Below are 24,360 nucleotides of genomic sequence, written 5' to 3'. Positions count from 1 at the left end.
TTTTTACATTAAAAATAAGAAAAAGATAAAACTGCCATGATGATATTTTAGTAGGTAACTTTTGTTGCAGTTCATTGAGCCCGTTCATTTACAATTTAGTTGTGAAATAAGGAAAAGACAGCTATCAGATATCACATATAAAAAAAATAGTACATCAGATTCAGTAAAGGAAAAGTAGCTGAAGGTCAGTTTTAAAGAAGCTGAAATATGTCTTGCTGTCTTTTTGTTGTATTCTATATAAAATGTTTCTATCTGCTGTGGATAAAATATCCAAGGTTTTCCCAATTTGCTAATTCCATAATATTGTTTTATTCTTATGTTTTTTTTAACTTTATACATTCAGTGCTTTAAACCCTTTTATGAAAACTAGTTCTTTTAATCGCAGATTAATGGTTAAGAAATATTAGTTTAAATTGGAGATGATTCCTTATTATACAGTCGCTTTTAAATACCATAATTTCTTCATGTTTAAAGATGCTGAAATATACAAATATTTATACAGTTTGTGACTGTACAAAAAGTATTTTCTTCCAATACAAAAAAGTGACTATTTCTTCTCTGCATACATGCCTTCTGGTTTGCAATAAGATAAAATTCTTCAATTCTAAAATTACATTATCATAAATATAACGAAATGGTTATTTTGACACAAGAAGTCTTTTGTTGTTGTCGCAACAATAAAGTAATATGGCATGAGTTACTAATTGATATAAAATGTGAAATTGTACAGTTGCACTGTGGTTCTTGAAATTGGCTGTTACTGTTTATGTGAAAGATATGTTTGAGGAGTTTTTAGACTTTGAGTAAGGAAGGCATGTGTAATAGAATGCAGATTTAAATATTACTGAGTTGTCATATTCAGGAATTTTTAATAATGTAGATTAACATATTTCTCTCATTTCAGGTGAATTTGAGTGCTTCATGTGATAGTTCTGTGTCTGATAAAGAAAACAGTAGGTAGGTGTATGCTTGTATTGTATTTATACACTTTTATGCCATGCTAACAGATATTTAAAAGTAATTAATTGAAACAGTTATTATTTTTGTATTTTACTAAAAGTAGAGCAGTATGTTACTTTGATTGCTAAGTATATTAAAGCTATTAGCATAAAATTACATTTATCCTATCTGAACCAACAACATTTGAGGTGTCAAATGTACAGCTTCGTATCAGTTTTAAAATTTAGTTAAAAATAATTTTATAAATGTTTCCATAATGTTTCACAAAAGTACTTTACAAGCTATATTTCATCATTTTATATATTTATTTAGCATAACTTGCATAGAGAAATGAAAACAAATTTCAATATCCTATTTTTCTGCAGGTGAGTCTGGTTACCTGCAAGTAATAGACTTGTGTTTTAGAATTTTATTGCCCATCCCAAAACAGTTTTTTTTTTTCCTGTTTATTCATGCTTTGTATCATACACAAATTTCTTTCTCTTTCATTGATGGATATAAAAGGTAGCTTGTCATGCAACCAAACCAACCTGAAAAACACATTGTTTGTTATTAACAGGAGTTGATAATTTAATTATTTCAATTTATGTAGCTTGGACAATGGTAATCTATATGGTCGTGTATCTTCTGTGGATGTGATCTGTTGTATCTTTACTTCACGTAACAAATTTCCAGCCACTCCCTTAAGAAATACAGAAGATATAAAATCTCTAATTTGTATTGAATTTTTCCTTTTTTTCTTTTGCACTAAAAGTATGGAAAATTTATTTGATAGAAAAACATACTTTCATTGATTTTTTTTTTTCAAATTTGGTACACTGATGTGTATATTTACAGCCTACAGAGGTGTTGAATTTGATGTAAAGGTAAGACATAATTGCAAAGTATTGAACAAAAACTGCTCAATTTTGACACATTTGTGCACTCCCACACAAAAAAGTAACATGAGCTATCAGTCTTAACATTTTTATTACAGTTTCATCTTAAAGTAAAGGAGTAAAGTTGGACTTTTCATTTAGTTTAAAGACAGCTGATGTAGATCGGCAGGACTTTAGGGTGAAAGCATGTGCAGGCACAAAAATCTTGTTTAGCTAAGAAAATTAGATTAGCAGTTTGAAGTTCAAACTTTCAAAACAATTGTATGGATGTAGGGTTTTATTCTTTATTCATTGTCAACTTTTAAGCATAAATTTGCTAAATTTTATGAAACCTTCTAATTTAAAGAGTGTTTAGCATCACTTTATCATTGTAAATAATGATGCTTGATATGGCTGTACTGAGCACATGTTGTGATTATGAAAAACTGTTAATCTGCTTTTTGTGGCATTACCATAAAGGAAGTTATCAACTCTGTTTTAGAGAGGAAACCACCATTACATATTTTATAAAAAAAAATTGTGTGAAATAAAGATCTGTTTTGAATAACAGTTGCAGTCTTAAAGGTAATATAGGTTACTCTTGATGATGAGAAACCCACTTGAAATAAAAATGTATATCACAATGGCTGGTATGGGTATTAACACTGTTATTTATAAGTAGTGGACAATGTTTTGACCTTCCTAGGTCATCTTTAGATTAACAATCTTTGTTAAAAATTGTTAACTTAAAGATGATCTAGGAAGGTCGAAACGTTGTTCTCTGCTTATGAATAAAAGTGTTAATACCCATATCAGCCGTTCTGAGATACACAATATAGGTTACTACTATTAAATGTCACTTTTTTCTAACTTGCTATGGTTTGTGTGTTAAAAGGAAAGTAATAAAATCTAATAAAAAACACCTCAGGTGTGAAGAAAAAGGTGCAGCTAAAAAGGTTTGAGTGTTCAACTTGAACGTATAAAATAATGAATGAATGTCTTTGTGCAGTGATTATTTAAATTGTAAGTAACATTTAAGGAATCAATTTAGTAGAAACAGAAGTGGTAAAAGAAGTCGAAAGAGTAGGAGCAGGAGTAGAAGTCGAAGCAGGAGTAGTAGAAGAAGTCGAAGGAGCAGAAGCCATAGTAGAAGCAGCAGGAGGAGTCGAAGGAGTAGAAGTCATAGCAGAAAGAGTCGAAGGAGTAGAAGCCGCACTAGAAGCAGGGAGAGAATTGATCGTGGTAGAAGTAGCAGAGAAAGACGTAGTCATAGAAGCCGCAGCAGAGAAAGAAGTAGGTCTCGTAGTCGCAGCCGCGATTATAGACACCATAGTAGGAGCTCTGACAGAGTATGGAAAAGAAGCAGGTGTGCTATTACACCTTTAAGATATTTTTCAAACTTGAATAATACTATAGTTTTATGTATGAACACTGTTTGACATGTTTTTAATTTTCTAGATAAAGTACATGTTAAAAAAGTTTGAAGTTTACCAAACTTTTAAAGTACAAAACATCATTTGTACTTTAAAATGTCTGTTTACTTGTAAATTGTTCAATGCTTACAGAAATGAAAAGAATGAAAAGTATAAGCATGTTTACATCTATTGGAATATAATGTTTATAAATTTAAAAAAAGGAGGGAGATTATTCTGAATGTGATAATTCTTAGCACACATCAGATTATTTTTAATTTAATTTCTATTCTATTCAACAGGTCATGTGCCCAAATTCGTGTAAATTAAAAATCTTTAAATTGGTTGATAATGCCACAAGGTTTCAGAAGTTTAGTATTTTTTATAGTGTGTTCCAGTTCACTTGTAAATTTGAATAATGCTCCATCTTAATATAATTGTGGAAGTTTTTACTAGACCAAATGTAATTTATTAAACTGGCATTAAAGTACATTCATAGGTCTACATCTAGACAACTTCAGTTGTTTTCATGCAGTCAGCGTAAAATTTAAGACATTTAATGTGTACAAACATATTCCTACATATCTTTTCACTATTTTTTATGTACATTTAAAATAATTCAGTTTTAGTTATCTTTAAGGCTGATTAACATTTAATTGAAATTTTTTACATCATGTAATAAAACATTAAGTTTGAATTATTACATGAACAGTGCACGTGTACAGAAAACTGAATATTAATTAAAGTGAGATTATTATCTAGAAAAGAAATATTAACTTATTGGTGGAAGAAGATTTGTGGGATGTAATTTAATGATTTTTAACTATTACAGTGTGCTTTTGTAGATATATTTACTTTTGTAAAATTAAGCCCACTTTGTAGATATATTTACTTTTGTAAAATTAAGCCCACTTTGTAGATATATTTACTTTTGTAAAATTAAGCCCATTAGAACTGAAAAATTCATTATATTTCATTAATTCTTTGCATTTGTGTTTTCAAGTAACTATCTGTTATGGAGTAGGAAAAACTGTAAGGGTAAAAATTCATTGTGAGTGGTGAAGTTGTATTTTTAGAAGTTAACTTTGAAGAGTAGAACTTGCTGTTTGAAGCTGAATGAAATTGTCATGGAGTTGATTGTTATTAGATGTTGGCCTAATAACTACTGCCATTGTTGAAAGCTACATTATATTGTTGCTGTGAGATCTTCCAAGTACATTCAAATATATTAAGAATTTTAAAATATTTAACAGGACACAAAGAAATCTAAAGAAACAATTTTTTACATCACTATCATGTAGCCAACACCATTGCTGTAAAATTATGGTAAACTTACATTATGACTCACCCTCCAGTGTTGACTAGAAAGAAGTGTGTTGAAAAATGTTTTTATGTACAAGCTGTGTAATTTATACAAAATTAAGCATGTTATTTTGTTACATGTTATTTAAGCATGTTATTTTGTATCTTTTAACAGACAAAATTAGAGGTATAGAATTTTTGAAAGTGGGCTTTTGTTAGTATTTTGCTGTATGTTTACCAACATTTTATTGCTTGTTTGTGATAGAATTTGTGGAATGCCCTTACTGAAGAAGAGTGTTTAGAAGTTAAAATCAATATATAAAGTAATTAATTTAAAAGTAAAGCAATTATAGTCAGTAGAAATTAACTGCTGTTTGTCAGTAATGATGTGAAAGCTGAGTTCTTGTTAAACAGAACTTATTAATAAATTTCTATTACAGAACCTTCTCAGTTTTATTAAAATAAAAATGCTTGTTTTTTTATTGATCTAAACATATTTTGCTTCTTGAATTAGCATTTATATTTGGAGTATACAATGCATGAAACATTTTTCTTTACTTAAGAAGCAAGAGTCGAGAAAGACGCAGAAGTGGAGGAGTGGTTTCACCTCCTGTATCTCCGAGACATGCTTCTATGGACAGGTGTGTTTACTATATAAGTTTAAAATTCAGTTTTAGGTAACTAATTACTGTCTTTGAATATTTTAACTGAATTTTGTTACTTGTCAGCAGTTAGTTCTTGTATAAAATAATTTCCCATTACATTTAACTTGTGTGGTAAAAAAAAAAAGTTTAGTATGTTTTTTTTTAAATGTAAATTTATACCATCTTTTGTGGTATGAACATTATCAAGATCCAGGTTGTGGTGAAGTTGTGTAAACTGAAATGACATTATGTTAATATGGTGATATTCATTTAATCAGTTGTATTTGAGCCAGCCTCACTGTAACACTGAATAAAGTAGTGGCCAATCAAAAATCTTACTTTCAGTTAAGTCATTCAGTTATTGGGACATCTATATTAGTTTTTCAAGAAAGATGTTTAAATGAAAGCAGTTAACAAAAATACGTATCCAAAAAAATAAAGCACTTGAGTATTTATACATGCTGATATATATACATGCACATTTTTAGATCATTTGAAATGAGTGCAGAGGAACGTGATTTACGAACTGTTCTGTGTATGCAGTTGTCTCCAAGAATACGAAGTCGAGATCTGGAAGAATTCTTTTCTTCAGTGGGAAAGGTTAGTTCTTATTGAGATTAAAATACAGTTGAATTAATATTCCTTGTTTATGAACACTGATCACATTCTTGAGAAAAAATGTTTGTAATTATGTCATAAATCTAAAGTTGAAGCTTAAGGCATTGTATTAATTAAATTAGTTATGTCTAGACAATTCACCTCTTGCTTAAACTGTTTCTTGCAAATACATCTAAAATGGAATTAATATTAATAAGAATTATGTACAGAAATTTGTATAAATCCAACATTTTAACATGAAAAACTAAAATGCAGAGCATTTAGACAAAATGAAATTCTTTACTCCCTTTTTTCTCATTTGAACCTGAAGAGCATATACGTGGTTTAAATTAAGGAAAATTGTTATTTTATGAAAGTTTTTTTATCAGTTTGAACATCTTTTTCATTTTTTAACTAGTGAAATTTTGGTTTTTGTGTTGTTTTTTGCATACGTATCGAGAAGTTTATGGATCTCTGTAAGATATTTCTGTTTGTAATGAAAGATCCTTTCAGGAAAGGTTCTATTTGTACAGCTTACCCTGTTTGAGATCTTAATATTCTCCCATATATTTGGTGGGAACAGTGATCCATGTAAGAGACCAAGGTAGTTGTGTGCTACCTGACCACTGTAATAAACTATTTTGGGCTAGAATATCTAGATAAGAAGCCCCATACTGTAGTTATTTCCAGGTTAGTTGGCTGGTGTCTAGGGTAAAGCATTATGTGTATTCTTGAGTTGGGCCACATAATAATAGTATAATTTTAAAGAAAAATTAGTTTGTGAGACCACTATAGTATTAATATCTATCTTTCTATATTTTATCTTAAGCAAAGTTCTACAGGGTATTCTGAAAGTCACTGTGCAGTTTTGTAATCATATGTTATAACAGCATTCATTCAGTCTATTTCAAACCAGCACCTGATAGCAATGTTTAGAAACAAAATAAGAAGGATCCAAGCCTGTATTGATGCCAACAGGGGTCACTTTCAACATTGTTTATAATTGTCATTCATATTTACCTCCTGTATTTTATTTTGAAACATCTTTTAATAAATATATAAGTGCACAGTTACTTTCCGAACACCTTGTATATTATTTTGTTGTAATGTTGCTTGGGTTTAGACTCGTGTAGGTTTCAGAATTTGTCATACTTTAATATTTTTACTTCAATGTCACAGATGATGAAAATCTTCTCTCACAAATAACAGAAAACGAATTCTTTTGTCTGCAAGTTTTGGAAACTGCTTCCTGAAAGAAAAACTAAAATTGTGGATTTCTTTTAAAGTTTGATCTTAATGTTTTACTGTATGAAAACTCCAAGATTTTTTTATTCTTTCTTAGAAAAACCAACAGGCCAATCATTATTTTTTAATGCACTAAACCCCAGAAATAAAGTACATTTTCTTTCTTAATTCATACATATCTGTCTTGTGTATATAGCTGAATATTTTAAGTTCTCAAGTGTTGGTTTGCTCTGAGACCTTTTTTTTTTTTTTTTTTTTTCTGAAGAAGAATACCTGAAAGGAGCTTATGGACAACAGTTTTGAAACATTGTCTTTAGGTCATACCTAAATATAGTTGAGGAGAAAGAGGCACTAAATTTTGAATTAACATTTCATATTCTGAGGCAAGAAAGATTGTAACGTAACATGTCCTATAAATCCTATTGGGGTGACATCATGCACACATTACCAGCAAGTCAATAAATGAACATTGCCATTTTGGACATGGCAGAAAGACAGTTTAGTTGCAGGTATTGAAATTTAGGATTAAGTATTTGAAATGAGTCAGCTGTGTGGCAGTTAGTTGTACATACAACCAGACAAAAAATCCAGAGTTATTTTAAAGGTTTCCCAAAGATCCAGTACATATAAGTTAAATGGACTGTGACAGTAGATTGTGCAGACTTGAATAGCATTAAAAAGACTTTGAAACCATCTTTGTACTATAGGCTCTGCAGGTTCTATTTTGTATCTGGTTAGTACTACTTGTATATATAGTGCACTTTGTCACAATTATATTGCACAGATCTTGTAAACATTGGTGCTTCTTTAATCCAAATATTATGATACAAGAAGCCCATACAAGTAGTGCTAATGGAAGGCCCAAGTTTTTGTCAAAAATGTGGCTTGTCAAGAGAGGTTGTTTCATAAAATCTAAGTTGTGTGTAAAATACATGGTAATTTGTACTGAAGAAAGTGGTCCTACAAGACAGGAGGACTTAAAATGCAGTACAATACAATGGAGTGTATCTAGATCATAAATTTGTTACTTATAAAACAAATAATAGTACTAGTTACTAAAAACAATTTTAACTTACCCTTGAATAAGTTATGTATTTGGACATTTTGCACACTTTCCACAGTGTGACATCATGTCAAGTTTGGCCACAAAATAGTTGTAAGGATCAAGACTTTTATAGGCTTTGAATTGCTTTCCATTGTAAAATATATTATCAGGATTAAATAATTTAAGATATCTATCTTCTCAACCAGCAAGACTGTAACTGGTTTTGTTAGCCTGACTTAAGTCTTATCTTTGCAGTGGTGAATAATTTACTGGTATCTATCATGAATGTCATTGATGATGGGAAGGAATAAGGATTTGTCATATAATGACTGACATTTCTGCACTTTTATTCATACTTTTATTGGCATATATTGCCTAATTTGCTAATAAATAATTGAAAATGAACAGAGATCCAGGTGAATGTGTAGCAGAGGCCATGTTTACCTTGATAATATTTGCATCCGATATGGTTACAAATTGCTTTTATGTTTACTGTAGTCATGTTATTACATAACCTCTATAAATCATTGCTGTGCTGCTGCATTCACCATTCTCATACTACAATGAGAATGTAAACAGATGCTTTTTTACTTAGTTTTATTTAGCCATTTCAGAACTGTTGTGGACAAACAAGTGAATAAATCAACAGCCACATATTTGCCCATTTCTATACTTGAGCAATTCGACCACATCTTGACCTTCAGCATTTAAGACTCGTTTATTTTTGCTCCTGTTCACTAAGAGTGGCCTTTTCAATTTGGGCAGTGTCTACAGAGGTGAAACGTTTTAAAGAAGGTTTTATGAATTTTTGTTTTACAAGCACCCCATTTATATCCTGTCAAAGTTGATGATAATAATCTTGTTGATAAAACAACTGTTGAGGATCTCTCACTAATGTGGATAACATCAGAGCTTTTGTCAGTTATTATCATTGTATGGTAAGTCCTTATATGAGAAACGTTTGAAAGCTGCTTATTTCATTACTACTCAGCAATCTTCATTAATCAGAAAGAACAGACTATATGACTGACAGATTCATAGAGGAGTAACGCTGCTGGTTAGCTAGCATATTATGTCCATGTCTTATATGTATATACACCTTTGTCTTCACATAGGTCTTACAAATTGGTTGTACTGTACTCTGTCTGTAACAAGGGGAAAATTCCCTTTCTGAAGAATTACACCTATATTCATAACCAAGTTAACTGACTATCTTTGATGAATTTTTAAGAGTTGTTTGATATTGTCATTAACCAGCCATGAGTGAGTAAATGTGTTTATTAAGGTGTGCATGAAAATAACCAAATTAAAGACAGCCTTTTAACTTGTACCTTTATTGAGTCTGTGTATAAATTTAGGGTTAACTTAATGGATACTAGAACCAAAAGGTGGAGAGGGATAGCATATGTGGAATTTGTAGATGTATAATCTGTTTCTTTGATGAATACTTGTTTGTTAATTTTTAAAAGGTAATATGTCTTTCACTAAATATATTTTAATAGTTAATTTTTCTCTCTGATTTGGTGTATCTCTTAAAAGTTTGTATGTGTTTGACAGAAAGTTCAGACAGAGTAGGGTGAAAATTTGTGTATTAATTTATGTCAGGTTATTTTGAGTGATGTTTTTAGACAACTGGGAATGTAAATGTGGTTTGTTATTATTTTGCCTCTTTTGTTCTTAATACTTTTCCATTTATAAAGTGGATAAAATTATTAAAATTATGGTTTATGATCTTGTTTATGGTATTCATTGCTTGAGAGCACTCTTGATAAGTAAAAATATTGAGAACAGTAATTTTTGAATATTAGATAAATATGGGTATGTGTTATTGTACAGAAAAATTTACAGGCTAAATAATATTGAAATACAAAGATTTTGACCAACAAAATTTGTAGTCCTTGGAAACAAACTTGTTAGGTGGAGTTGCAGGAGAATGTAAACTGATGAAAGTTATACAACTGAAAGGTCACATAAGGTCAAAATGATTGAACAAAAATAATTTATTTAAAACATGGCCCAGCCCTAAAAAAAAAAACATTCAGTGTTCTAATACAACTGTCTTCAAGAATAAAATAGAAGTTTGCACGTAAATTGTATAACTTCACTGACATTCAGTATTCCTTTGGTGCTATCTAGACTTAAATATCCAGAGTCGTTTTCTAAACTTGGACTAGCTTCTTTGGTCACCACAATATTGTTTTTTTCTTTTGTCAATTTATTTTTGTTTTTTTGGTATATAATTCACATTTTAACTCCACCTAATTATTCACTTTAACAATAGTCCAATCTATAACATGAGATGTGCTTGCTACATGTTCTGTTCAAGCCAATTAATTTACTTTACATTTTTCTGTGGCATTTTTATGTTTCTTGATATTAAAGTTCAGATTTCTGCATATATGATCAGTGCCTATAGCTACATATTTCAAGAAAATTAACTGATCTTAAGTCACAGTTGGTTTAATATACACTAAGTACACCTACACTCATTAGAATGACTGCAAATTGTAACAGACAATTAATGTTATTTATCTTAAAAGCTTGCTGCATTATAACTTAACAACTGCTTTCATTTAATTTTGTTTTATTACTCTGAACTGTCTGATCACTACTAATAGAGAGAAATCATCTAGCATTAGTGCAGAGTGGTCAGGGTGAACAGAATTTCAGGTTCTATCATACATTCTCCATGTCACTGAAGGCAAAAAAAATTATATTTCATTTATTTTTGTTATCCAACTTAAATTATTGATTTTTACAGTTAAGTTATTTCTGGTAGGAAGTGTGTGCTTGTGTGTATAATAAGCAAATTTTATATCTCGGGAAACTGGGAGAAAGAAAATCTAAAACGTAATTTAGAGCACACACACACACACCATGTAGCGGAAGACTGAAAAATTTAAACATTTATTTAAATTAAAAATAAAAATTTTAGTGGCATACATTGATGAGTTTTTCGATTCAGGTTTGAATGTAACTGTAGAATGTGGTGGTGCAAGCAACTTGTTTGGGTGTCTTTAGTCTTGAGAAAGCTCATTACAGACACCTTGTAGAAGATCAGTTATTCATGGGATTTTCATTGCAATTGTTTTCCTATTTTTTTCAGTCTTTTGGCAAAGGTGTCATTCAAGTAGCTTGAAGAGTAATTTCACCTGCAGCTTTTAATGGTAACCTTTACTCAGTCAGCATCATATAATACTGACAAGAAGTTTCTGTGTTAATGACTTTGAGATATTCCTGATAATGATGAAATGTTTTGAATTATTAGTATGTTATAATTGGTACTGAATAGCTTTGAATTAAAATGTTAAAGATATTGACTGTGTTCTGAGTTTTAAACAACTATGTTTAACAGGTCCGTGACATAAAGATCATTGTGGATACCAGAACTAGAAGGTCTAAAGGGATTGCATATGTGGAATTTGTAGACATAGAATCAGTTTCTTTGGTGAGTAATTTTACTTATTTTTAACATCTTTTAACAGGTATGTTTTTCACTAAACATATTTTGATAGTTAATATTTCTTCATTATTTAGCTTATATTTTAAAAGTGTGTATGTGTTTGATGGAAAGTTCAGACCGAGAGAAGGGTGAATTAATTCTATGGAGACATCTGTGGACTGCATTTATCTCAGAAATTCAGGGTTCCCATGTATATATATATATATATAAAAAAAGTAATGCATAAATTTAAGTTAAATATCGGGGACAAAATTCCAGTCAAGGTAGTTTCAACTTATAAATGTGTGTGTATGCGCACGCACATGGCTAGGAGTTTTCTTATTAAAAATTCCAAATCAATTTTACTGAAAAAAAATTAAATTTGTTATCAAGGTGATGGATAACTTTTTTTTTTTTTTCAGAGGGAAGTCATTTTGTGTTGACATACAGAAATTGAATTACATGTAGACATTTCTGTAAAATAACCAATAATTTATCTAATTTAACACATAGAAATTGTTTGGAGAAGTATGAGTCGAGCAACTTGTGGGGACCCCAAAGTTTTTGGACAGTATGAGGTATGATCAAAAAGTTCTATGGCTTCACTTTTATTCTGAAGAATAATGTACATATGCCAGTATTATATGCTATCTCCTTCAAAGTAATCTCCACCAACTGATACTTGTTCAAACATTCTTGCCATTTTCAGAAGCAATGCTGGAAGTCTTCAATGTTATGCGACTAAGTTCTGCTTTTACGTAATTATGGATTGCTGGAATGTCATCAGATTTTTCCTCTTGATTTAATTTTAATCTTTAGGAACAGAAAAAAGTAACACAAGGCAAGATCAGGAGAATATGGCAGTTGTGGTATCACAAGAATTTTTTTTCTTGCCAAAACTTCCTGAACAGACAAAGCAGTGTGTGAAGGCATGTTGTGATGATGAAGAATCCAGTGACCATTTTCACACAGCTCGCAGAAATTAAGACCTATAAAAGGCCTGGTTAATTGTCTTTCACCTCAGCACCCATTTCATCAGTGGATATGGTTGACGGTCGTTCAGTACGTAGGTCATCTTCAACTGATTCCTGGCCATTTTGGAATGGTTTTATCGACTAATAAACAACAGCCTTACTTAAGCAATCATTTCCAGAGGCATTTCTTAACAATTCAAGGATTTCTGTTCCTCCTTTACTATTTTTCACACAAAAGTTGTTGTAAACATGTTGCTCTTCTTTTCTGTCCATTTTTATTATGACGAACAAAAGATACGTTTGTCTTTGAACATGTTATTTGCAACACAAATTTAAGGTCTGGAGAAATGGCTTGTTTGTGGGGTAGATCACTATTTGTACTTTGTACATACCTCAGTGAAGCTCACTGTTTCCCTACTGATATCTGTAACAGAAGAAGTCTTAGAACTTTTTGATCAGACCTCCTATTTCCAGCTGCTAGCGCATGAGGTCAAAGTTTATGATCTATGTTAGAAGTGTTAAGTGTTGTTCAGAAACTTCTGAAACATCTGCATCCAGAGAAATCTTCATGTTACATGTAATAGAAATGATAAGGAATTTTTCTTTAATGTATTTATTGAAAATTGTTAATTGTACTTTTGGTGAGATTTTGACCTATGTATGTATTTATGCTACTTATCTGTATTATAACTTCACACACACACACACACACACACACACACACACACATATATATATGTATGAATATATATACTTTAACAGTTGGTATAAAGCTTATAAAGTTATTCTTTGTTTCATTTATAAAGTTGAATGTTAGAGATAGTAACTTGCTACACTTTTGAACTCATGACCTAACCATTATCAGGCTTGTGGATTGAATGGTCAGAAGCTTCTGGGTATACCAATAATTGTCCAACCCTCTCAAGCTGAAAAAAATAGAGCAGCAGCACTTGCAAGCAATCTTCAGAAAGGCAGTTATGGACCTATGCGATTGTATGTTGGATCATTGCATTTTAACATTACAGAAGATATGTTGAAGGGAATTTTTGAGCCTTTTGGAAGGGTAGGTTTGATTACAGTTTTAAATTTGTTGCTGGAGTTGTATTTACAAACATTTTATATATTTTCTTCTCACTAAAAACTAGTCATCAGAAAGTAATTATTTTAATCTTGAAGAGAAAATGAAGTACCAGAGAATAACACTGAAATTTAGAGATGCATGATAATGAAGTGAATAGTTAAAGTTTAATAAAATACTGCATAAAGTACTCTTTTTAGTTTAATAATTTAATGCCATGAAATTAACCACTTATGTCAAAATCTTGTGAGATACTGAACAAGTAAGTATTTTGTAATTCTTTATATAATTATTAAGACTTATGTGTCATTTCATCTGTGCATTATCTTCATACATACATATTATACTTTGTATCACATGTAGAGTGACTGTATTAATAAAAGGAAAATTCAACATCTTAAAGAGAGACAGCTCTATTAGAAAAGTTGTGCTATGTCAGGAAGGTTTTGAAGGTTAGATAAGAAAATATAGTAACTTTTTTACACAAAAAGTGTGTTGATTTTTTTGCCAAATTCTGTTACAGGAGTTTGTGATACATTATTTTGTTATTGTTGGGGTAGTTCAGTAAACTATTTTTATATAAATTTTATATGTTCTTCAGCATTACTGTGCATTTCCTTTCTGTTTAATCTTTAAAAAGGAGTATTATTTGCTTAAAGGTATGTTTCAATTTCTTCTAGATTGAAAAAGTGGAATTAATTAGAGATACAGAGACAGGGAGGTCGAAAGGTTACGGTTTCATTACGGTAAGTAGGATGACTCTTTTAAGAATGCAGTAATAATTTTTCCAGATATAGAATATTTATTGAACAATTATCACTTTTCATATTTTATTATTATGCTCATTTTACTCGATACTTAATACATTGAAGTGTCACAAACAAAATACAAACTTGTGTATTCTGTAACCTAATTTTTTTCTTATATTCTATATATTGTAGTGAGAATTAGTACTTTAACTTCTGTGACTTGCAGTGACCTGTTTTTGTTTAATAGTATGCTACTTGACACTTGCCAGTTCTATTTGATATGGCTTTGTGGTTAGTACATTGAATTGTGAATCTGTGTAATAATGGTGCATATTCTGTTACAAAAATGTGCACTGGACAATTAATAGCCATGGACTCATAATAAGAGTAATGGTGAACTTCCATTATATGATGAGAATTGTGTGAGTTAATAGTATGTATTGTTAACCAATTGTATTCCTTTTAATCTGTTGGTTAAGAATATGAGATGAATATAATAAATAGCCCGTGTGTAAATATGTGAATGTGTGAAACAAGCGTAAATGTTGAATAATTAAATATGACACTGGTAAGTGTTTTTATTTCAGTTAGGTAAGCAGTTGAAAAAACAAACTTTATATATGCACATTCAAAGGCTAGCTGTTTTTTATTTTTGGAAGGGCTGGGAGAAAAACAGATGTGTATAAAAAAATCTTCACTCTTTTAGTGTGGGCCCAGTTTCTGGGACTGATCTCATGACTGTTGTATGCTTGTTATAGTCTTCATTCTATTACTTTTAAATTAGTAAGTGCTTCTTCATGAAACATGGCAGATTATCAAGAAACATTAAAAGGCTTTCCATATAAAAATACCAGATGTTTTTATTGTGTCTTATGGTTTAAGCAATGTTTTTCTCATGCCTTTCTTATTTTTGCATGATGTCTATCTGACATGCAAAGTCATTTTCACTTTAAGATTAAAATTACTTTTATGTATTAGAAAAAAAAAAGTTAAATTTCACATGCAAAATCCTTATAATGTCCAGACAGTTTTAACAAATGTTCCTTAAGAAAAAACTTCATTTTAACCAATCTTGTAACTGTCATAAAAAATTAGAAAATTAATATAGATTATCTTTTTTTTTTGTACTGGAATGACTACAGATTATAAATGAAAACATAAATGTTTACATTAAGTTAAATTTTATAACATCAGAATTTTGTACAAATTCATTATTTTTATTTTTTTATTGACTTTTCAGCTGTGTCAGGCTAACAATATACAAGCTGTAATGGTGAGGGACACATGCATTCATGTGTCTGTATCCAGTAGTATAAAACTGACAGTTAGTTTTTAAAAAAGGACCTATCTTGGTTATGTCTTAGTGAACTAGTATTTGGTAAAATACAGCCAAATTTCAATTATTATAAATTGTATATGTATATAGATTATTTACAAACAAGATAAATCCATAAAATAGTAGTTCAAAATTTTTGAATGAAAGTCAACAAACTTGATGACATGACCTTTGACTCGTCACTCTTCCAAAAAGGGTTAATCAGATATTGCTAAAACTAACATATATTTGACTTTTGATGCTGTGTTTGTGGGTTTGTGTTCATTTTATGTATCTTTGCACTGCCTTGTACATTAAAAAGTCTGTATATAACACCAGTGTTGTAATTAAGGACTTTAATATCACAGCACTTTAAATTATAGTTCGGTGGGTTTAAATGTTATTGTCTTAATTTCTTTTGTAACGTGTCAATTTGTAAAATTTTGCACCAAAAACTGTTGATTTTAAACCAATTACACAATTCTTTATAATGTTCAAATCCATGATACTGAATGTCTTATTTTTAGACTTGCTTCATAAATGATTTCCATAATCAGTGGCTGCAGTAGTGTGACATAGGTGCATGTACAGTGGTTATTGATGGCGAGGGAAAAGTTGTTTCAAGATGCGTTTAGGTGATAAAAATTGTATGCAGTTGGTGGAAAATAGTTGTTTATTTGCAAAGTACAAAAATAGATCATGAAAGATATTTCAAGTAAATATTGTGCTTGATGTGTAGTTTATGATAAATATTTTAACATTGAAAATGTGAGTGAGCAAATAATCCTGGCAAAAAAACATCTGGCATTCTGTGGAAGAACCCTGGGGCAAGGTAATAACAGTAAAATACTGATCAAAATTATCAGGTCTAGAATTACTTTTGTGTGACTTTTAAATAAACTGAATATTTTGTGATATGCTGTGTAATTGTTATGTCTTCCTAACAACTTCTGGATATGGGAATTTCCAGTTAATTCAGCAAAATGTTTGAAATTTTTTTAACTGCCACAAATGCCATTCTGTTTCAAAAAACGAAAAAATTTTAATTGCAGAAACTATCTGTAGAATGTTTTTCTGAAGTTTCAAAATATTTCATGTAAGGATTTGTTTTAAAAACAATACAATCAAAGTGCACAAGTAAAATTTCAAATTTTTTATACTGGTTATCCAGTTTATTTCATAAGTAAAACAACAAACATTTTAATTTGTCTTGTGTAGGTATTGGAACTTTACTGTGAACATCACATTTTAAAAATATTTATTTACTTGTTGTTTACCCCAAAGCCCGTATCTACAAGTGCAAGCTTCCATTTTAGTATTTTTTATTAGATTCACATTTATTTTGTTTCTGTACTTCCTGATTCTCCAACTGTAAAATGAGTAGCTGCCCTCTCTTTGAAAGAGATTATGAAACCTGTTGTCTTTGTAGAGAGATATTCATAAACCAGTAATTATAGGAAATTCTAGGTGATAAGTTGTAATGCAGTGTAGTTTACACTTCAAGTTAGTGATGCTTTATAAAATGATGAAGTTGAAGAAACAAATTCAGGAAAATTTAGGAAATATGACCATTTGAAATGTATGGGAATATTGTATTACAGTGCATCAGGAAAGGATATTTATAGTTAGTTAATGTGGTAACTTGAAACCTGGATTACACAAAAACCTTTTTGAATATTTAATCTTACAATACCTGATAAGAAATAGTGTCCCTTGTAAATCTGTCAGTAATAACTATGTATGATTTACAGCACAAGGTTGATTACTTCAGTTAGCAGAACAAAACGTATTAAAAGAAAGATAATAATGATTATGAAATAAACTGAAACTGCTTAGATGCATAAAATATAACTTTCTGTAATTTTAAAAAAAAGGAAGTTTGAAATGAAATGTTTTTCAGAAGTTTCAAACCACAGTTTGAGACATTAAGAACATTAAGTGATACACACACGAAAACTAGAAACCAATATTTTACCATCTTTTTTACATTTTAGTTCAGTATTTTCTTTAATGTTGAGAATAAAGGATAAAAGTGGTAACGTTCTTATCTGGAAATGGTCCGAAATCTAGCAAAAGACTACAAGTATCACTGCAGGAAATTTAATTTTTGCACTGTATTTTATGTGAATTATAAATTTGAAGTACAGTTTCAAACTGTTGAAAGTTATTTATTTTCATCACTTGTGTGTTAATTATTTTAAAATGAGCATAATGAAATTGGAAGATGTAATAAATTGTAATTTATATTATGCCTTATTAAATGCAACAGTTCTACAATTCAGAAGATGCAAGAAAAGCCTTAGATCAGCTGAATGGTTTTGAATTAGCTGGACGTCCAATGAAAGTTGGAAATGTGACAGAACGAACAGATTCATCCTATGGTGCATCTTTCTTGGATAGTGAAGAATTGGATCGTACTGGAATAGGTCTTGGTGCTACTGGTAGACTACAGCTTATGGCAAAACTTGCTGAAGGTTTGTATTAGGTCACATATATAGATGGTAATCCATGCATGATGAGAGAAAATTGTGCATTCGTGATCACTTTACAGAGCTACATTTAAAATGTAATTGAACAACCTTTTTATTAATGTATGTCAGTAACTGTAACATAAAGTACTTTATAATTCAGTGTTCTACATTATCTAAGCTTTAATTTTAATGAATAAATAAATTAGTAATCTTGATTTCTGTGTGTCATTCAGACACATCCATCTCTCTTTTGGCTCTCTTATATTGATGGCTTGGCATGGCCAAGTAGTTAGGCACTCATTTCCTCTTCTAGGGGATTTGGATTCAAATCCCAATAATGCTAAACATACTCTTACTTTCAGTCATTGAGGTATTAAAACAGTTATTCCCACCATTAGGGCATTTGACTTCCAGTTTGTCGATCCTGGGTTGAAATCCCAATTGTATCAAACTCTTCACCCTTTCAGCCATGGAAGTGTTATAATGTGACTATTACTTCCACTATTCATTGGTAAAAGAGTAGGCCAAGAGTTGAAGGTGGTTGATGACCAGCTGCCTTCCATCTACTGTTAAATTAAGGGTGGTTAGTGCAGATAGCCCTTGTGCACTTTTGTACAAAGTTTAAAACAAACCAAACTTGTACTTGGCTTTCTTCATCCTCTTTTAAGGCTGTCAGTGTTGTGTCACAGTGTCATTGCAACTCATTTGCATTTGTACTTGTTACTAGATTGTTTGCATGAATCTATGTGAGTATGATAGATGGCTTTTGACGTTTTATGAGACGTTCAAGTGGATCTGTTAAGCAACAAAACAAAATAAACTTGGCTTTGAAAAGTTGTTAATTTTGATTTTTTTTTTGTTGTGTCCATGTGAGGCTTCTCCCATCTGTAACTTGATTGTTTGCAAAAAGCTGTGCTGGTATGATAAATGGGATACTCTGTGAAAGTCTTTAAGTGCAGATGTTAAGCAACATAACTAAATTAATGTGACTGAAAAATTTTCTAGCTTTGGCTGTAAGAACAGTAACTATCTTTGGAAGAAAACGAATTTTGATAATAAAAAGAATAATGATACTTAAGGTAATATTATTTACAAATAAATACTGTAAGAACAGATAGTGTAATTGTCTGTTACAATATGCAGTCATTCTAGAAAGAACTTACAGGGTAAATTTATTTTGGAGTCTTCAGCATTTTGTCTGTGCATTGCTGATTTCAATTTGTGTTGGTATAAAGAGTAACAGATAAAATATAGTTTTGTTGAAAAAAGAATAATACTTATTTATAACGTTCTGTCGGTTTTGAAATGAAACCTGAAAAGTGCAAAATGAAAAAAAAACCTTTGTATTCTCAATTTTAAAATCACCTTGCATTCAAATTAGCCAAAAATGATTTTGCAAACTCACAGTTAAATCTAGTGAAATAACTAGTAAAATTTCATATTTTTTGGGCACAACGTACTTGTTATGTTTGCTAAAAGCATACCAAATTTTGTAAAGAAACGTTTAGTAAACTTGGAATTACAGTAAACATTGCTATGTTTAATCAGTGATGACGAGAAACCCACTTGTTGAGAAATTTATATGCAAAAACGGCTTGTTTGGGCTGAAAACACTTTTACATAGAAGCGAACAACGTTTGACCTTCTTGGTCATCGTCAGGTTCACAAAGAAAGAGGTAACTGACGGAAGCTGATCACATGTTTGAAAGGGGTTGTGTAACTGTGTGTCGAAATGTAAAGGGCGGTATTAGATGTTTGAATATATAATTTTATTTATTTTATTAATATAGGTATAAAGCGTTCCTTTATATTGGTTTATTTTGGGTTTAAGTTGTTGTATAAGTAATCTTTAATTTTGCGTTTGTTTATGTTTGTTTCTTTATTTAGTATTTGAGTGTTTTATATGGTTATGTTGTGTTTATTTGACTTGCAGTGTTGGCGTGTGAAGGTGACTTTTATGTTCTTTGAATCTGGTTTCTATTTTTCTACTTGTTTCTCCAATATAGAAGTGGTGGCAGTTATCACATTGTATTTTATAAAATACACTTAAGTAGAAAATGGAAACCAGATTCAAAGAACATAAAAGTCACCTTCACGTTTTCAACACTGCAAGTCAAATAAACACAACATCAGAAAACACTCAAATACTAAATAAAGAAACAAACATAAACAAACATAAAATTAAAGAAGCCTTACTTATACAACAACTTAAACAAAATAAACCAATATAAAGGAACACCTTATACCTATATTAATAAAATAAATAAAATTATATATTCAAACATCTAATACCCCTCTACATTTGACACACAGTTACACAACCTTTCAAACATGTGGTCATCGATCAGTTCTCTTTCTTTTGAACTGACGATGAACGAAGATAAATGTTGTTCGTTCTTCTATGTAAAAGTGTTTTCTCAGCCCAAACGAGCCGTTTTTGCATATAAATTGCTATGTTTAGCATCATATAAATTGGATTAGTGCCACAGTTAAGTTTATACAGGTTTCTAGCTTGAAGTGTGAAATAATTTAATTACTTATTTTATGATACTGGTTACTTCAAAACTTTATCTAAACCTTTAGTTACGACTTGCATCTATGATTAACTCTTTAATAACATGTTACGACTGAAACAAATTATTGTAGATTGCAGCTAAACAAATTCCACTAGTTATGACTTTTTGGTTTTTCAACACATTTTTTAGGTCTAGTGACGAGGCAAGCAATACAATGGTGCAGTGGATTTGTTTTATTTTCTGTACATCAGAGGTAGAATCCTTATTATTAAAAATGAAATGTGGATTAAAACAAACTTAAGCAGTGGAAGTGTGTTTATACTAAAATACCTTTTTATTACATTTCAATAGGAACTGGTTTTGAAATACCTGAAATGGCAATGTCAGCTCTTCAGATGCAAGGATCAGGCATTCAGCCAACTGCTGCTCCACCAATAGCAACCCAGTGTTTCATGTTATCAAACATGTTTGATCCATCATCGTAAGTGCTTTTTACACACAAGAATACCTGTTTTTATATATTTTTGTTATCCACCTTTAAACTCCCTTCAGCTGTTTTAGCACTATGTTACTTATTTCTGCTTTGCAAACATAAATTTTAAAAACAGATTTTCCAAAATAAAACATAACCATTGAACATTTAAGCCTAAATTTCATGTATTTTTGGTAAAATTAACAATTTATAATAAAATTATAGCTTTTATGTGGCAAATTGTCACTGTTTGGTAAAGTGTAAATGTTAAACTGCAAGCTGTGTTTCACACACATTTATCACATGTCTAATAATGTAATGCATTAAGCTAGTTTGTAAGAACATCTTTAGTGATATGTGTGTCATAAAAAACTACTATATAGTATTTGTTTTAGTATATTTTATTGATGAAGTTTATCTTTGTGTTTACATTTTCAAAATTGTAAAATTTGTCTCATAAATTCTTGACAGCCTTCTATAAGGTTCATAGTTTTGTAAAGTAAAGCAAGAATGAGGCCCAAGTAAACAAAGGGAGGGGAAGACATAATGTAGTTAGTTTTGCCAAGCTAATTACTTCAACAAAGTAAGCAGACATGTTCAGAAACCAATAATTTATATATCATTAGAAAATAAACTAATAAAATGTGAAGACAGGATCAGGTCAAAATGCACTTCTGATCATGATCAGTTAAACTATTTTCAATGTATTTGCAATTAAAACTTATATTAAAATTTGGTTTATTAACTTGTACAGGTTTTACTTTCCTAATTGTAAAAGCAGATACATGAATTACTTAAATAAATCCTTCATGTACATGAATCATGACATTTGGTTGCTTGCTTACTCTTGTCTGTCTCTTCTGTCCCCCATCTCCTGAATTAAATCAGACTGTTTGAAGTAGTTTTTGATACTTGTATGTAAATGCTTTGAAAGTTACCACATATAAGAGCACCAGGTTTTGAAGGATTAGCATTGTTCATTGAAACATTAACAAGTTACTGGCTCAGAAAGTACAACTTTGAATAGTTCATGCTATTAGACTTTTTAAGTTATAGAGAGAGAAATTAGAAGAACAAAACTGTTTTTTGCAGGGAAAAAAGTCCTATGTGGGATAAAGAAGTAGAGAGTGATGTCATAGAAGAGTGTCAAAAACATGGTGGTATTTTACATATATTTGTGGATAAAGCTTCACCTCAAGGTAATGTGTTTGTAAAATGTCCAACTATTGCTGCAGCAGTTGCATCTGTGAATTCCCTTCATGGACGTTGGTTTGCTGGTAAGTGTATTTAAAGTTTCTTCTGTGATATATTTTCATATTCATGAAATAAACAAGTATCCAATTTTTTGTTACCACATCATATATTTAAATTATCAGTACCTAGTTGAGCTTCATAGTAGCTGCTATATTTTATGCTTTACAGAAATATTACTGGTAGACAGTAATTTCATTTCTGTTCTTTGTATACAGAAACTAGTATGATTTCTAATGCTTTTTGATTTGTGTACAGTGCCTGCACTTCATAAGTGTATTTTCATGCCAGTGGTATTCAATCACATAAGTGTCAACTCTAAGTTTTTACTAACTTTGTGAGAACTTACTGATTACTGGCTAAACTTTGACTATTTGATTTGCATAGTAAACTTTGCCTTGTAGTAATGATTGATATAGACTTTTTTTTTGTAGTAAGGTAAGGGGAGTTTTGATTACTAATCTCTTGCAGTAAATTTTGTGTAAATGGTTTTATTCTTTTGTCTTGTAACATTTGTCATCTGTCTTTCATATTCAGTTGTATGAAATATAGTGTATAATACAAAAGGATTTTGACCTTTTTTAGCTAAACACTTTATCCATACAGTTAAATGAATTTAACCAGATAATGTTAATAAAAAAACTGGGGTATTAATATAAAATTAATAAGGAAAATTGAGATGTTGTTGTGACAGAAATACTCATTACGAGTCTTTTGGAATTACAACGTTTCTGAAACATTTTTCCTTGTAAAATATACAGAAGGTAATGTATTCATTCATATGAAAGCTGGATTAATGAAATTTAAATCAAGTTTTTCAGATGTAATCTAGAATCCACTGTTAATTTGTGTGAGTCCCTCCATACAAGATGTTTTAGCATGTCTCTACTATTATTTACTTATTTTTAATTGTGCTTGAAAATGTTTTTTTCATTTAGTTCTTTTATTAATTTCAGGCCGTGTTATCACTGCAGCCTATGTACCCTTGATCAATTACCACCACTTATTTCCAGATGCTGTGAATGCAACAACATTGTTATAAAAGTTTAAGGAAGACATGAATCATAGTATTTAAGTTATTAGAACATTCACTGTGTTTGTGAAATTTTTTGTATTAAAAGGGGTGAGGTAGAAGGTGAATTTTGATAGGAAAGAATTTGAAAACTATACAAAAAGGTGAAAGAATTCGTTGAAGAAAATGTGGTAACAGTTTTCTTTCAGTATATGCTGCTCTGTTTTGATCTTAAGATATTGCATATGGTTTGGTTTAATACATGTCTCCCCTGTCAAACAAGTTTTTTGATTATGATGTTATACAGCAGATAGAAGATTCTTATTAGATCTCATGAAAGTTATTTTTCAATCACGAAGTGGATATGGTTGATATGTATGTGAAGTGTGTTAGTATTATTTTACGTATTTCCATTCACACTTGTAATAAACAGTATATATGTAAGAGAGAAGTTATATTATATATTTCTAAACCACAAAACTGAAAGTAATTTCCATTATCTGAACTATCTAGTTAATCTAATATCGTGTCATGCTTAACATTTTGTATATTTTTCATTGTTGTACATTTGAATTTCATTTGTTGTAGGATTAATAAATGTCATCAGAATATTTGCTTTGTAGATTGCTTGATAGTTTAAAACATAATTTTCTCTTTCAATTTTTATATATAGACACTTTTTGGAAAATTTTAAGAATAGCACATATAATTGCTATTTTGTTTAGCTATGAGAATAGTTTGTAATGGTATGCCAAAAGTAACTTTTCACAAAATATATTAAATTTTAAAACTTTAAAAGAAACGTGTTATGAGTGTCAAATAGGATGCATAGGAATTTTTAGTAAGTAGGATTTAATGATTTGTAAACAAATTGTAATGAACTTCATAGAATGGGTAATCATTTTGCTAAACTTTCTAAATCACAGTAATTGTCTCCAGGTTTTAATTGCACAAATTCTTGAAATCATAAATTAATTTGTTTCATACCAGTTGAAGTTTTGAGTATAAAAAGGTATGC

General features: G+C 30.2%; 1 protein-coding gene across 6 annotated transcripts in view; it reads left to right on the top strand.

The window, feature by feature from the left end:
• The window catches only part of LOC143233153 (RNA-binding protein 39-like), a 49,648-nt gene extending 25,695 nt beyond the window's left edge, over positions 1-23,953 (top strand). For 2 of the 6 annotated variants that reach the window (XM_076469102.1, XM_076469097.1), the window contains 11 exons: positions 905-957; positions 2,872-3,183; positions 5,095-5,172; positions 5,664-5,775; positions 11,418-11,510; positions 13,344-13,541; positions 14,237-14,302; positions 17,890-18,094; positions 20,959-21,088; positions 22,172-22,356; positions 23,287-23,953. In XM_076469102.1, the coding sequence (XP_076325217.1) occupies positions 905-957; positions 2,872-3,183; positions 5,095-5,172; positions 5,664-5,775; positions 11,418-11,510; positions 13,344-13,541; positions 14,237-14,302; positions 17,890-18,094; positions 20,959-21,088; positions 22,172-22,356; positions 23,287-23,372 (1,518 nt within the window). In that variant the 3' untranslated portion in view covers positions 23,373-23,953. Of the gene's footprint in view, positions 1-904; positions 958-2,868; positions 3,184-5,094; positions 5,173-5,663; positions 5,776-11,417; positions 11,511-13,343; positions 13,542-14,236; positions 14,303-17,889; positions 18,095-20,958; positions 21,089-22,171; positions 22,357-23,286 lie in introns of all 6 variants that reach the window. The other 4 variants (XM_076469100.1, XM_076469096.1, XM_076469099.1 and 1 more) reach the window with 3 other exon arrangements.
• Positions 23,954-24,360: the final 407 nt, after the last annotated feature.

This window comes from Tachypleus tridentatus, chromosome 12 (genome assembly GCF_004210375.1).
Source record: "Tachypleus tridentatus isolate NWPU-2018 chromosome 12, ASM421037v1, whole genome shotgun sequence".
NCBI classification, from domain to species: Eukaryota; Metazoa; Arthropoda; class Merostomata; order Xiphosura; family Limulidae; genus Tachypleus; species Tachypleus tridentatus.
This window is presented reverse-complemented; position numbering and strand designations above follow the sequence as displayed.